Source organism: Esox lucius, chromosome 3, assembly GCF_011004845.1.
Source record: "Esox lucius isolate fEsoLuc1 chromosome 3, fEsoLuc1.pri, whole genome shotgun sequence".
NCBI classification, from domain to species: domain Eukaryota; kingdom Metazoa; phylum Chordata; class Actinopteri; order Esociformes; family Esocidae; genus Esox; species Esox lucius.
Window position 1 is genome coordinate 27,589,105 of NC_047571.1, and position 16,145 is coordinate 27,605,249.

The 16,145-nt window shown below is 44.3% G+C and overlaps 1 protein-coding gene across 9 annotated transcripts in view; it reads left to right on the forward strand.

Annotated features, from left to right (window-relative positions):
* Positions 1 to 16,145, forward strand: part of pde4ca (phosphodiesterase 4C, cAMP-specific a) — a 48,768-nt gene that overhangs the window by 28,641 nt on the left and 3,982 nt on the right. For 5 of the 9 annotated variants that reach the window (XM_029119166.2, XM_020045609.3, XM_010894309.4 and 2 more), the window contains 13 exons: positions 5,308 to 5,499; positions 6,200 to 6,241; positions 7,048 to 7,084; positions 8,189 to 8,262; positions 8,496 to 8,542; positions 8,808 to 8,920; positions 11,999 to 12,092; positions 13,750 to 13,934; positions 14,277 to 14,375; positions 14,543 to 14,707; positions 15,066 to 15,165; positions 15,328 to 15,605; positions 15,883 to 16,065. In XM_029119166.2, the coding sequence (XP_028974999.1) occupies positions 5,308 to 5,499; positions 6,200 to 6,241; positions 7,048 to 7,084; positions 8,189 to 8,262; positions 8,496 to 8,542; positions 8,808 to 8,920; positions 11,999 to 12,092; positions 13,750 to 13,934; positions 14,277 to 14,375; positions 14,543 to 14,707; positions 15,066 to 15,165; positions 15,328 to 15,605; positions 15,883 to 16,065 (1,609 nt within the window). Of the gene's footprint in view, positions 1 to 4,340; positions 4,358 to 5,307; positions 5,500 to 6,199; positions 6,308 to 7,047; positions 7,085 to 8,188; positions 8,263 to 8,495; positions 8,543 to 8,807; positions 8,921 to 11,998; positions 12,093 to 13,749; positions 13,935 to 14,276; positions 14,376 to 14,542; positions 14,708 to 15,065; positions 15,166 to 15,327; positions 15,606 to 15,882; positions 16,066 to 16,145 lie in introns of those variants that run through there. The other 4 variants (XM_020045610.3, XM_010894291.4, XM_034291546.1 and 1 more) reach the window with 3 other exon arrangements.

Sequence of the window (16,145 nt, forward strand, 5' to 3'; positions counted from 1 at the left end):
GTGGCGACCCAGGCTGGTTGTCAGGTAGCCGTCCAATTGACAGGCCAGCATCAGTCACGCTTACTTGCCAGGCTGCTTGTTAAGTAATGTTTTCTCTCATGAAACCTTTCAACTGGAAGGTGGGCTTTTGAACAGTTGAGAATCAGCTGTGTTTCAGAGAAAATATAGTATTTGGTCGTGGGGGTCTGTCTTTTATGACCCGGTCTGGTTCTGTATAGAAGAACTCTTGGATTGCACGGTAACTTGCCTCAGTCCAGGACAATGAAGTAATGCATCTTATCAATTCCAAGAGGAGCAAATGTGTTTAAATACTAGCTGGTTATCAGTTTATTTGGTCCAATCTGTAGGGCTTATACATCATTAGAATACCATTAGATGTTTGAACTACCATCTCTCATTTTCCAGGGAACTGAGTTCAGCCATTTTAATGTGATTTCAACAAAGCCCAGTAGAGGGACCCTATCCCAAGCAGGAAAGAAAACATTATTTTCCACACAATGCCCACATCTCAGATCAGCCAGTATGGCCCTATCTTGTAGTGTTGAACACCCACCCACCCCAGGTTTATTTGGGGCTGTTTTCCTTTCTATTCTTTTCATTTATGTTCACACTTGTGTTTGTTTGTGTCTGTGGGTGTGACTGGTAAGAATGTGAACAAGAAAAGACAATGGAGTCTGTTTTTCGACATCCAGACGCACAAAGAGCCACCATGGTGCTATAGTATATATATATACTGTTACTGTCACCACCATGGTGGCTCTTTGTATGTCTGGATGTCGAAAAACAGACTCCATTGTCTTTTCTTGTTCACATTCTTACCAGTATATATATATATATATATACAGTATCTCACAAAAGTGAGTACATCCCTCACATTTTTGTAAATATTTAAATATATCTTTTCATGTGAAGAAATGACACTTTGCTACAATGTAAAGTAGAGTGTACAGCTTGTATAACAGTGTACATTTGCTGTCCCCTCAAAATAATACAACACACATCCATTAATGTCTAAACCGCTGGCAACAAAAGTGAGTACACCTAAGTGAAAATGTGTCAATATTTTGTGTGGCCATCATTATTTTCCATCACTGTGGGCATGGAGTTCACCAGAGCTTCTTAGGTTGCCACTGGAGTCCTCTTCCACTCCTCCATGATCACATAACTGAGCTGGTGGATGTTAGAGACCTTGCGCTCCTCCACCTTCTGTTTGAGGATGCCCCACAGATGCTCAATAGGGTTTAGGTCCCCCACCCCTTCAATTTATTTCCCAAAGACAACCTCTGGATATGATGCTGAGCACGTGCACTCAACTTCTTTGGTCGACCATGGCGAGGCCTGTTCTGAGTGGAACTTGTCCTGTTAAACCGCTGTATGGTCTTGGCCACCGTGCTGTAGCTCAGTTTCAGGGTCTTGGCAATCTTCTTATAGCCTAGGCCATCTTTATGTTGAGCAACAATTCTTTTTTTCAGATCCTCAGACAGTTCTTTGCCATGAGGTGCCATGTTGAACTACAGTGACCAGTATGAGGGAGTGTGAGTGCGATAACACCAAATGTAACACACCTGCTCCCCATTCACACCTGCTCCCCACTGTAAGACTAACGAGTCACATGACACCGGGGAGAGAAAATGGCTAATTGGGCCCAATTTGGGCATTTTCACTTAGGGGTGTACTCACTTTTGTTGCCAGCGGTTTAGACATTAATGGCTGTGTGTTGTGTTATTTTGAGGGGACAGCAAATGTACACAGTTACACAAGCTGTACACTCACTACTTTACATTGTAACAAAGTGTCATTTCTTCAGTGTTGTCACATGAAAAGATATAATCAAATATTTGCAAAAATGTGAGGGGTGTACTCACTTTTATGAGATACTGTACATGTACACATACATGTATACAAGTTCAGAGCAGAACTCTGAACTTGACCCTGAATCCCTAACAAAAACAGATGACATATTTAGACTTTCTTCATGGTAGCACCCAACCACATGAAAGTGGACGGTCCATGGTGATTCGTGAAGACCTGTGGCCTTTATCTATAAACATATAAAGCTATAAACATGTATGGACATTATTGCATGTGTCCATGCAAAATCCGTTGTCACACACAAGGATTTGAGTGTCGCCTTGGCAAAACTAGCCTGTGCAGCACTTCAGGTGTTGAGGATAGCGGCGTCCATTGTTACAAGTCAACACTCTCCTTCCTCGTTAAGAAAGAATATTAAGTCACATTTCCGCATGCCTGGACTCCTCACATGTGGCCGTAGTACTCAAGCAAACGGTAAACACAACTCCAACCTGGTGAATACATCAAAAGGCCATCTTAGGGCTTGGCGGCGAGGGAAAGACGGGGTGGGGGCATTTTTGATGGAGACTACATTTAGCCTGGCATCTGCTTCAAATAGAAACCCTCCATAAATATTCATGAATGGAGGGAAGAATCTGGTCTCGGCGATGCAGCGAGGGCGTGGGGGGAGAAGAGAGAGAGGGAGCCAGCACCACCTGAAAAGCTATTTTTAAATCTTCTGCCTCTATTCCGCGCTCTGAGAGGGTATTTATAGCAGCGCATCCGCACCGGAGAGTGGGAGCTGAAGTGACAGCTACAGTCGGAGTGCTTGGAATCAGCCAGAGCCAGCTCGCCATTAGGGAGGAGGGAAAGTAGCACTGCCCCCTGGCAAAGGTATTTTTAGAACACTGAACACACATGCTCTCACACACACAGCTCCCTTCGCAAAGTCGCCCGATTTTTGCCGTTGTAGAATCCCCTCGAGCACGGGCGAAATGACCTGAAGTGCTCATTGAACAGTGCGTGTTCCTAGGCACATTTGTTTTCGTCTCACGCTCGTCCTGTAATTATTGTCCCGGGTCCCGTCCGGCACGATAATAGTGAGTGGCTATCCATTCATCATGGCCCTTATTGGGTATCGAACCCACAACCCCAGCGGGCCAGGTGCCATGCTCTTACAACTGAGCTACACAGAACACTATTGACGCATTATATATACATATTATTATATATATTATATATAATGTATAGTTCTCTGTCTGCAATTCTGTTTCTCTCTTTATCTTTGTCTGCTTGTCTCAGCCCCCCACAGCCCCTCGCTCTGTTGCTATGTATAGTATTCTTTCACATGAATAGAGGGGGCCTTCTGCATTGATTACATAACACACTGAAACAGACTCGTCTTGTTATTATGCAACATTCCAAGGAACAAAGCGAATGAAGAAAGTGAGTGCCTACTGTAAGCACATAAACACAGTGGCCTCTCAGTGCCGTTGTGCCACTGCGACCAGGGTTTGTGTGTTCCTGTCCTGGGCGGGGACTGTTGCCGGTGGCCAATCTGGTCCTGGCAGGCTAATAATGGTCATTATATACGTACATCCTTGTATGACACCTCGTTGAGTCCACGCCCCAAAGAATTCAGGCTATTCAGGAGGCAGGAGTTTTGTATGTATCTAATAACCTGGGTACTAAAAATATTTATTATAATTGAATATATTATTTCGCACAAAACATCTTCAGCTAGAATACAGGGTTTATGTAAGTATACATCTGAAACTGTCTGGTCTTGGATCAGATCAGAGAATTTGAGGTTGCAATTAAAGTGCTAAAGGGGGGGATGGTAGCCTAGCACTGACCAATAACCACATGGTTACTAAACCCTGCTGTCATCATGAAAAAACACCTAGATCTGTCCCTGAGCAAGGCACTTACCTTAAATGCTAAACCAGGTCCCGTTACATGTTCTATGACGGCTTTAGCATGAAGGTTTTATTTCTTCATGTAATTTGATGATGCTGATTATTACTATCATAATATGACTAAACCCCTTGCCAAGGCCTCGAAGCCGTGTACAGTCTCTGCCAATGCAAAGTGGTTGCAAAGAGTTGATTTTGACTCTGGCCTTCATCACAGCCCGCAAGTGGATTTAAGCCTGGATGTTGTTGAAGGTTGTGGAAATTAGGATGTGGATCAAGGCAGAAACGTGCCAAGAATCATACGTGCATTTATTTGGCAGGAGACATAACCCCCCCCCCCCACCCCGGTGCGATCCGGAGAATCCACTCTACCTGACCGGCGGTCTATAATCTATTAATAGCAGTCACGTGGCCCCACGTCAATACGCCAGGTTATTGTTAGCTCGCCGCAACTCCCACACCACACCGACCTTGCAGTGAGTCGACCCAACTCGTGCCAAACTGCCTTCCAGGTCCCTCGGCTACAGCCGGTGCAGGGGAGACGCTTTGGTGCCGCGTCACTAGTCTACACTGTCACCTCCTTACCTCGTCTCCTTCCCTTGCTCCTTACAGCTCTGGAGACACTGGGCAAGGCCAGGAGGTCACATAGGGTATGTATGTACGTTTGTGTGGATGCACTTGGGGTTCTCTTTTTGTTTTCATGTTTTTTTTTTTCTTTCATAGTTTTACGATCCGTTTCTCATGAGGGGGGTGAAAGATGCATTTATATTCGTGAGAACTACCGCTGTCTGTCAGTCTGGGCCTAGGCAGGCCTCGCCTTACGATTGAAATCTTTCTCTGCACTAGCACTCGCTGCTGATTTCAGACTGAGGTCTGTCCATCAAAATGGAGAAGAACATCCTTTAAGACGGTTTGTAGGTCTGTGAGTCGCTGCAGGGGCTTCACCGCAGATTGACCCCCCCTTCACCCGAGCCTCAGTTCCCACCGTCTGCCCAGCCAACACCGTGCCGACGCCAACCTCACCAACCTTTTGCCGACGTATTCAACACGACAATGCATTATGCCTTTTTTATTTTTTTTTAAATGCTGCCATATCCTGTTCTTTATTCAACCTCACTGTTGGAAGGGTTTTGTGTAACGATTGACGCCACTGATATTTTTAGTCTTTTCAAATGCACTCGATTTGAGTGGGGGAAAGCGGTATGATCGCTTTGTCCTGAGTTCAGGCCCTTTTATGATGTCTGAAATAACGTCAGCGTTAAGCGTCCGTTCGTTTTTGTGTTTGTACAGTAAATGTGTTTCATTTATTGAGTGATGGAGCAACTGAAATTATAAATCATAATGACAATAAAAAAAGACACATGGCTTTTACTAGAAGATGCAATACATCCTGTGGAGTGCGTCTATGACTTTTTCCTGATCGCTGTTTCTCGTCGCCGGGAACTAAGCTCTACACGTTGAATGGTAGAACGCTGTGGAGTCAGATGTACTTTAATCTGAACCGTTCTTGCATTTCTACTGTTAAGTTAAAGCTTCTTTAACGTGTTTGAGTATTAATAACAGTGGCTTTTATTCCCCATCTCCTGTCCCTCCCCTGTAGTTTTGATGTTGAGAATGGATTGTCTGTGGGGCGAAGCCCCTTGGACCCCCAGGCCAGTCCCGGTTCCGGCCTGGTGCTACAAGCCAACTACGCCCACAGCCAGCGCCGTGAGTCCTTTCTCTACCGCTCCGACTCCGACTTTGACCTCTCACCCAAGGCCCCCTCCAGGAACTCCTCTACTGCCAGCGAGCTGTAAGTGCCTGGTTGCCTGGTTTCTGTCTTCGTCTGTTATCTTTTGTCTTCCTCTCATGTCTACTGTGTCACAACGTGACGGAGACGTCTCCCCCGAGGGCCTCAATACCACGAGGGCTCTCCGCGAAAAAGGCGAACCGTGTTCATAATGTCCGAGGCTATACACGGATATGGTTTCGTGGAATAGATAATATCATATGGGGGAGCTAATTGTGTCTTGGGAGTTCAGAGCACAAGGAACCAATTAGGCCAATTTGAAAAAAGCTTTCCGTTATACTGTATAATCACACTATCTATTTGTCATGCAGACGGTTGTGTGGTCCCTAAAGTTATCCTTCAAAAGACCTTATTAAGTGGATTTTATCTTACCACAGTTAATGTAGATTTCTTTCGGACCCAAAGTTTTATTAGCACAAAATGGCGTATTTAATGAAATTGCTCTGCGGGTTTGGAAAATCTACCATCCAGTCTGAAAGCCTCTATTACAACAACCCGTCGTTCTTTCCATCACAGCACGCTTGCATGTCAACTCCGCTTTTGTAGGATTACACCAAGTTGAAAAAACTGGCCACTTTTTTTCTTTACTCCTGCTGTCTGTTTTTTCCAGCCTACGTCAGCCTAGGCCAGTTTCCCTGTCTAAACACCTTGGTTTGTGGTTAATCGGTTGCAGGTCACCAACTCTTGCCTCTGTTTTTTAAAGGGAAGAAAGCTTGAAGCACTGGGATGTCAACTGGTTGTCTCGGTGAGAAGGACTTGACAGTACACTGACTTTGTCCCCTCAAGGGCCTGTCCCTCATCTCCATTTCAGGTTTCAGAGCCATTATCCCCTCCCCACAGCACCGATGAATAATCATTGGCTCCTCCCCATGGCACCGATGACTAATCATTGGCTCCTCCCCATGGCACCGATGACTAATCATTGGCTCCTCCCCATGGCACCGATGACTAATCATTGGCTCCTCCCCATGGCACCGATGACTAATCATTGACCCCCCCCCCCCGCCCAGCATCGATGACTAATCATTGACTCCTCCCCACGGCAACAATGACTAATCATTGACTCCTCCCCCAGTTTTTACCGTGACCCTATGAAAAATATATTTTTTCTGTTGCATGTAAAGCTTTGAGAAAAATACGCTAGTATTAACTCAGACCTTTTTTTCTACGAGTTGCATTTTTATTTATCCTTACCTCACGGTTCTTGTACAACGCATGGTATACTTTGCTTGACCTAAATTTCACCTGGTCTGGTCTTCTTTTTTATTGCCCTTTTTTTGTTGTTGTTTCTTGCTTTGGTGTGAAGGTTGTTCGTTTTTATTTCACATAAACTTATCAACCATCTTGATTAATGAATGTGATGAATTTCAAAGGTGTAGTCAACAGTATTACCAACACAGCTACACATTTTGGATTTAACCTGTTTGTTATATGCACACTAAATGGTTTGGAATTATGTTTAGCTTTTTACTGTTTCTATTACTGTACTTAGATAAAAAATCAAGAGCAAAACCAAAAACCTGACTGTGACCTGTTTTCCCTGCTTTATAGACACGGAGAAGACATGATTGTGACACCATTTGCACAGGTCAGTCGGAACTCTTCGTCATTGTTTTCCTGCGCTGCCCGGTAATCTGTCTACATGTAACCATAGTTGAGCAATTCAGCGAAACATGGGAAGACAACTTTGGAAAGAAAACAAATCCCTACAAATAGGTTGTTGCCATTGGCCCAGCGAAGTCAGGGCTGACGCCACAGGTGACAGGGACAAGAGCCGTCGACTGCCAGAAAAGCCTTTGGCGTGCAGCTGGCGCCTCTACGCAGCCGGCCCACTCACTTTACTAAACAACCAGAAATCCAATACGGCGTTCCTTGACGCGGTTGCTGACTGATAAGAAACCCACACGGGCTGGAAACCGGACAGCTTCTCTGTCAGCCTGCTGGCTCAGGGTTTAGACTCTGACATGTATGACGTACGCCTGGGAGCGAGCCGGGTAATCTACTCACTTTACATTCTGTAATGAAGATGGCTCCAGGGGCTCTGATAGTCACCAAAAGGGTGTGTGGGGTGGTCTTCGCGTATTCAACATTAGAAACGACTTCAGAGTTCCATGTGATCTTCATCATTCCACACAGTTTAACACTCAGGACATCTTTTAGGAAGGCAGTTAATATCATAATAATATTAATTATAGTTCTTATTTTTCTTATTAGTTTTTATCTTAACAACATCTGATCGCTACTAAAAATGTTTTCATAACATACACAAAACCTGAATATAATTATAATCTCTTTTACAGAAAGGCATTAATTAAATGAATATCAACAATGACACAGGATTAATTTACTTTAAATATCATTTTATATATTTACGACACAGATTACGTCAAGTCTTGGACTAAATAAATAATTTAATCTATCCATAATGTTTAATATATCTAAACATGTTTGTTCTACATCTATTTATTTTTACATGAATGACCTCACATGTCACAGTATGCTAATAGTCTTGGCCGTTTCTATAGGTGCTTGAATGCTAATAGTGATGATGTATGCTAATAGTATTGATGTATACTAATGGTCTTGGCCGTTCCTATAGGTGCTTTTATGCTAATAGTGATGATGTATGCTAATAGTATTAATGTATGCTAATAGTAATGATGTATGCTAATGGTCTTGGCCGTTCCTATAGGTGCTTGCCAGTTTGAGGACGGTAAGGAGCAACTTTGCAGTTCTGACCCATCAGCAAGACCGTCAACCCAGCAAGTAAGGTTACTCAACCCCTCTTATAGGCCCCATGGGGCTTGTTTGATAGAGCAAGGTGCTTGCAATGCATGGGTCAATGGTTTGATTCCCATGGGGGACAAAATAATGCACTCAGTACTGTCACTAAGTCTCTCTGGACAAGAGCATCTGCTAAAATCCGTTTACTTTTATTATGAAGTGAACAGTAGATTGCTACAGACTTCACATATTCCCACTGGGACGTGTGTCCACAGGAAAACTGGAAGTAACCCACCATCCATGTGCAAGACAAGTTTAGCAGGTGAGTTTAAAAAAAATAATTCCAACTTTGCTTGGTTGAATTGCATAACTCAGCCACTTAGCAGCAATGTTTAGATTATGATTACATCCAGTCTGAGATGAAGCGTGACTGACGACGGAACCATCCATAGAAACGAGGCAAGGTGGTCCCGCGTCATTGGACAGAATTCTGTTGAACCGTTAGCTGATGAATGGGGGTGTGAAGTGAAGGCTGAACGGCGCACTCATCCATCTGGTAATGCCTTGTCTTTGTGCGGCTGTAACAGAGGAGCCGTTCCAGCAGCTGGCGGTGGAGACGCTGGATGAGCTGGACTGGTGTCTGGAGCAGCTGGAGACTCTGAAGACGCGCCACTCCGTCAGTGAGATGGCCTCAAACAAGGTACATACAGTCACGCGCACACTGAACCCTGGCCCAATCACATGACTCGGTGGATCTGAATTGTTGGCTTTGAATGGCTTTGAATGTGTTCGCTGTGGTGGTCTTAAATTAGGTACTGCCCTAAAGCGGGAGGCCCACCTGTAAAGTCAGCATCATCCTGGCTTCACCAAGCGGGACGATGCGCAGTGCTCTTGAATTAATCTACAGAGAATTGTAATCACGTTTTGGGTTAAACTCTATGTAAAGATCTTTCAGTAAACCAATCATAAGCACTTTGTAAAGAGTTTACGTGGTATTTGTTGATAAGTATTCTCTTGATTTGTATTTTACTGTAGAGGTACAATATCTACAGTACCCTAAAAATACTTACTTTTTGGGGAACAGCTGAATCTAGTTTCCTTTTGTTTAGCCAAAACAATTGACTATTTACCCAATTAAACCGGAGAGAGTTATTTCACACTTAATTCACACTATAGTTTTTAGGAATCAGTGGCTAAGGCAATCCCATCAGCGATTAGGAAACAAGAATTAGCCAACATTTCCGATTTCTTCTGACGGTTGGAAGCTCATTCCATTAATGAATGGGATAGTCGCACGCTTTGTGCATCAACGGAGCTCCACCCTCCCCAACTCCTAATATCTCACATGCAGAAAAATGTGAATGAAGCAGCGGGAGCTGATGAAATGGCATTCCCTATCCGCATCAGTCTATTCATTTCTCTGTCTATCCATTCACCCTCTTTACTGTCTCCCCTCCCCTTTCGTCCAAACCGGGCTATGAATCCATGATTAAAACAACCACGCAAAATCGAGCAACCGAGTGCTGGGTTGAAACAACATGAAATACAATAGGCTAATAAAAAGGTGGACGTGGAAAATGAAAACACGCGCATGGCAGCGTGTCTCACGCGAGGCAGACTTCATTTTGGCAGATCAGTCATTGAAAAAGTAGATTCAATGAGGAGGAACGATGCTGGGACCTTGAAACTGCGCATCCGACTTCTTTGTAGTTTCTGCATCGCTGCAGGATTTTTCTCCACGCATTTTTGTTTGGCTTTCTAAACATTCTAGACTGTCACTCGTGCGGTTTACTTCAGGAAATATAACATGCAATGATCAATGATCGCTCAGTAATGTAACAGAAAAATAATATATTTTTCTCTTTTGCCTTCTGCAAATAGTGTTTACATTCTGAGTAGTAGAATGATTTGTCGTCGGATATTTTATTTCTACTTAGCTTTGGATCTACGGATAATTGTTTAATTGTCATTCATGTCATTCATGGCAATGCATTCATGCGTCGCGGTCTATATTGTAGCATAAATATATGAATGAAACACCTCAGCCATTCAAGGCATCGGGATCCCTCTGATCGCCTTCAAACTTGGTGCACATGGTGCGCCTTCCTCAAGTCCCGCCTCCATGCTCACGGTCAGCTGCCTTCTCGCGCTCAACGTGGGCCAATCAGCTTAGCCCCCCTGTCCCAGCCTCTTATGCAGCAGGCTGCCGATTGGCTCACTGCTTTGGGCATATGGGAGAGGGAGGGGATGTAGTTGTTGACACACAGAACTGCAAAATAGTACTGGTGAAGGAGAGAGTGGGACGAGCTGCTGCAGTCTCACCTCTGACACGGTCCCCACACTACGCACCCTCAGCCTGGCTTCCACCTTTTTTCCACAAAGGCAACCTTTTACATGGCCATTGCTGCAAGAGTGCTTGTACAAAAGTGTGCTTGTGCGTTGTGCGCGGACTGTGCTTGCAGGAGATCGGGTAGAAGCAGGATAGGAGCGCTGTACTGTACCGGCTTCACTGTACAGTTGCAGCCGAAAGGACTCGGCTCTTGCACTCATTCACGCACCTACCACTTGTTTTATTTGGTTCTGCAATGCCCGAAGTCAACTACTTGTTCTCTGTGTCAAGGATATATATTCAGGTACGACGGGAAGGGCTGGAATTGCATGCACGTGTTGCTTGGTGAATGATGAATGTGTAGTACAGCTGTTATTGGTAGTACAGTTCTTCACAGTCAGTTGTAATGTGATGGATTTTTTTGCAGCGCAGGTGTGAGCGAACTGAGCGGGCGAACTTGTGCACTCGTGTTTGAGTAAAGTCCGAAAAGTCCATGCAGGCATTTGTGTGTGTGTGTGTGTGTGTGTGTGCGCGCGCGCATGTGCGGAAACGTGTCGGTTAATCTGTTTGTATGTTCATGTGTGTGTGTGCGCTTAAGCCAATAAATGAGAGAGGGTGCATATACTCTATTTTCATCTTTATATGTGTGCAACAAGTGTGTGTGTGTGTGTGTACATGTGTGTATGAGTAAGTCCATGCATGCACTGTATGTATGTAGTATGGGTGTATGTATATACAGTGTGTTCACCTTTATGTGTATGCGTGAGGTTGTGTGCACGCTTGTATGACCAAGTCAGTGAAGTCCCTCATCTAAAGGAAGTCCAGAATATGTGTGTGCGTGCAGATTCGGGATGTGTCCATTCATCTTTGCGTGTGTGCGTGTGCAGAGTACATAGTATGTATGCGTGGGCGTGTGGGTGTCTTCGAAGCAGGCTGTTGCTGTTTCCATGTGTATGGTGATTATATAAGACTTGTTCTACTCATTCCGACTGAAGGAAGAGATCTTTGCAAACCCCCCACCCCCCATGGGGGAATACTGTCAGTGCAACACGGTGTTGTAAATTGCACACCCATGCACAGTTCAGTCCTGTTAGTTGAGTGTGTGAATGTCTGGCTTGGTCCTCGGTCTGTACTCAGCGTTTGAGATGCGGCAGCCAGGGTTCCCTTCCTGGCTGCCGCATCTTTCCCGTCCTGGTGGCAGGGATTTTTATAGGTAAGATGACCCCCTGCATCTGGGAAACGATGCCATTATTCTCATACACTTCGAAGGGACAAACTGGGAAACGAGTGAAACGTTTTCACTGTGTTGTTATGTTCAACTCTGGTGTGTCAGAGAGGGAACAAAGGCACCAGAGTGTAGATGTAAGTTACTGTAATGTATGGATGTGTCCACAGAGTCGCTGCGTCCTCCTGACCTGTTGCGTCCTCTGTTGTGGTTTGCTTCCCTAGTTCAAGCGGATGCTGAACAGAGAGCTCACTCAGTTGTCAGAGACCAGCCGGTCAGGAAACCAGGTGTCTGAGTTCATCTCCAGCACCTTCTTAGGTATGTCTCCTTGTCTCTCTCCCACTGTCTGTCTCTCTCTCTCACTGTCTGTCATACTGTCTGTCTTTCTTTCTCTGCCGCTCTCTCACTGTCCATCTGTCTTTCTGTCTCTCACTCACTCACTTACTGTTTGTCTGTCTCTCACTATCTGTCTGTCTCTGTGTGTAATGCTAAAATGATTGTCATATTTCAATTCTGTTATCTATATGCACTTTGCCGTTGTTTAGTTACCTGTAATTACACCAAGACAATTAAAATCCATGTAACTACAATAGATCTGTGCAACTTCAACTGGAAAGTGTCACCTTCCCTGGTGACCCTTCAGAACTGTGTTGTTCCCACTGTGTAACACCTGTGTAATGACTGTCTATTGACTGTAATGACTGTCAATTGACTCTTTAATGACTATTGACTGTGTAATGACTGTCAATTGACTATGTAATGACTGTCAATTGACTCTTTAATGACTATTGACTGTGTAATGACTGTCAATTGACTATGTAATGACTGTCTACTGTCTGTGTAATGGCTGTCTACTGACTATGTAATGACTGTCAATTGACTCTTTAATGACTATTGACTGTGTAATGACTGTCAATTGACTATGTAATGACTGTCTACTGTCTGTGTAATGGCTGTCTACTGACTGTGTAATGACTGTCAATTGACTCTTTAATGACTATAGACTGTGTAATGACTGTCAATTGACTATGTAATGACTGTCAATTGACTATTTAATGACTATTGACTGTGTAATGACTGTCAATTGACTATGTAATGACTGTCAATTGACTCTTTAATGACTATTGACTGTGTAATGACTGTCTGTTGACAGTCTAAGGAAAAGGCCTCTGTTCTGAACATCACCTGGTAAATAATGAACGGTGCAACAGGGTGAGGCTTAGTTCATTTTTCCAAAGCCATGTACAGAACCGAAGCATTTATCCCACTTATACCAAAGTTGCCCTACGAAAAAAAAAACATGAATACACATTTACCAGTAGAAATCACCTTTTCCAACAATAATCTTCAATAAAAGTGCATTCAGATTTTCACAACTTTCCATGCTAGCTGTCAAACTTGATCCCTTGTGTTTGCTCGCCAACTACAGACAACTAACAGTTAGTAGCAATTCTTACTTTCTCAACTTTCCACAAAATCGGGTTGTTAGTACATCGTCAAGACACAACCCAGTCATTAAGTCAATTTGTTCTGTATCTGTTGACACGACCCAGTCGTTTGTTCTAAATATTCTGTTGCCATGCTAGCTTCCAACGCTAATCCCTTGTGTTTGCTAGCCAGCTACAGCTAACACAGTCAGTAGCTAACATCTGTACAGTTGCAAGAATAATAGCATAGTAGCAACATTTGCATTTGTTTAAGCTGTCATTTACACATTATGCCAGGAATATTTTTTTTTCAAGTACTGTCTTCATGTATGCGCTTAATATCAGGTTATGGTTAGTTGCACCGTATATATTGGTCCCGAGGACATCAGACCAACGCGAATACTGGGAAGTAATTTGTATTTTAGAACATACAAATAACGAATCACAAACAGGAATTCAACTATACTTTGGTAACAACTGTGTAATGGTTGTGTCATTACTGTATTATATCGAGCTGATATAACGGTGGGTGCCTGTTTGTGCCTCAGAAAAGCAACATGACATGGAGATCATGTCTCCACCCACCAAGGAGAAGAAGGAGAAGACCGACAAGAAGAAGCGCCCCATGTCCCAGATTGTGGGGGTGAAGAAGCCTATCCAAGTCCCCAGTGTGGCGCCCTCCATCATCCCCCGCTTTGGGGTCGCTTCCTGTCAGGAAGGTCTCCTCGCCAAGGTAGCCTACACAACTTCTATTTTCCAACAATTTATTTGTTTATTTAGATCCCAGCACGCAAGTTATTTTTTTTTCCATGGGTCCAACACAAAAAATATGTTACAGGATACAACATTCAAGACTGATATAGGTTTAACGACAACGATAACATGTAGTCATAACAGACAAAATAAAAACAATATAAAAATACTAGCCACTAAAGACATTCAAGCAAATAAAATAAAAAGCACAGTATACAACAAAACAAAAACAGACTATTACAGTCCCCAGCAAGTCTTGGGGTCAAAGGTTGTGTGTTTTTTTTTTGGTTTAGTTTTTCTGAAATGTTTTTCATTCTGGCAGGAGTTGGAAGATGTGAACCGCTGGGGTATAGATATTTTCAAAATATCAGAATATTCTGGAAATCGTCCACTTACAGTGGCAATGTATTCAGTTTTCCAGGTATGTCCTCCTGTCATTAACGAGTCCTTCTTGATCGGCACCCCTTATATGGCTCTGCTGTACACAACGACACTGCTCAAAGCATTTCACCGATGGAGCAAATGTCAAAGGGGTTGTCTTAAACGAGCACGACCCACTGTGCTATCTCTGGTTGCCTTTACACATAGGAGCGAGAGCTGCTCAAGTCCTTTAAGATACCTGCGGACACCTTCATCACCTTCATGATGACTCTGGAGCACCACTACCATGCCGACGTGGCCTACCACAACAACATCCACGCCGCCGACGTGGTCCAGTCCACCCATGTCCTCCTGTCCACACCCGCCCTGGAGGTACGGCACTGACGACACTTTAGCGTATGAACAGAAAATCGGCCAGAGCGCTTTTTGGTCATTTTGTTATTGTCAACTGTATAACGAGCCACTTTAGGTTTCTAGGGCAGATTTCAGTCGTAGAACGTCTTTTGATGAGTGTGCCTGTATTTGTACAGTCAAACAGATGTATATGTATAGTAATGTGCCAGACTATATTAAGCACATTAGCACTGGGCCAGAACCAAACCCCTGCCACAGCAGTCCGTACCTGTGAACCTGAAGGTGGTGACTTGGACAGCTAGGCCACCATAGTCCACCAGATTCAGTGTTTATCTTTATTATAGTCCATATTAAAATATTTCTCCCATCTTTCCAGGCTGTGTTCACTGACTTGGAGATCCTAGCTGCTCTGTTTGCCAGTGCTATACATGATGTGGATCACCCAGGCGTATCCAACCAGTTCCTCATAAACACCAGTGAGTTCTCATGCCTACCCTGGGCTCCAGGATGGAGATGTTTATAATTCTGAAACCCTTTTCTGGTTGGTTGTCCACATTAACGAGCCACACAGACCTCGCCCCGGCAGTTTGAGAACGCTGCTGTACATAACTCTGTGTCTCTGCTGTGTGGCCATCCAGACTCAGAGCTAGCCCTGATGTACAACGACTCGTCTGTCCTGGAGAACCACCACTTGGCCGTGGGCTTCAAGCTCCTACAGGAGGAGAACTGTGACATCTTCCAGAACCTCAGCAAGAAACAGAGACAGTCCCTCAGGAAGATGGTCATTGACATGGTGCTGGCCACAGACATGTCCAAACACATGAACCTGCTGGCTGACCTGAAGACCATGGTGGAGACCAAGAAGGTGACCAGTCTGGGAGTGCTTCTGCTTGACAACTATGGAGATCGTATCCAGGTAAGACTCACAGAATTATCCAATCTACTCTCTCAGCATGGATTCATATTCAGAATGACAGGTGTTAAATAGATAATACTATGACCATTTGGTTCATCTAAAATATTTGACCACAAAGCCATTTATTTAGTGTACGTGGCGTACGCCAGAATTGAACCCATTACACTAGCTTTGGCTGATATCGCCCTTCTCCAACTTATTGAACCACCCCATCTTATTAAATGATTGTTCAGTTGACTGAACGCTCAGTAACTAATGGTTTGGGCTTCCCCCCCAGGTTCTCCAGAACATGGTCCACTGCGCTGACCTCAGCAACCCCACCAAACCCCTGGAGCTGTACCGTCAGTGGACGGATCGGATCATGGTGGAGTTCTTCACACAGGGGGACCGGGAACGGGACAAGGGCATGGAGGTCAGCCCCATGTGTGACAAACACAACGCATCCGTCGAGAAGAACCAGGTATGGTTACGACACATACAGCCTAGAGACACACACACACACACACACACAGTCTGGTCTTACAAGTCTGCTCCTGTTTA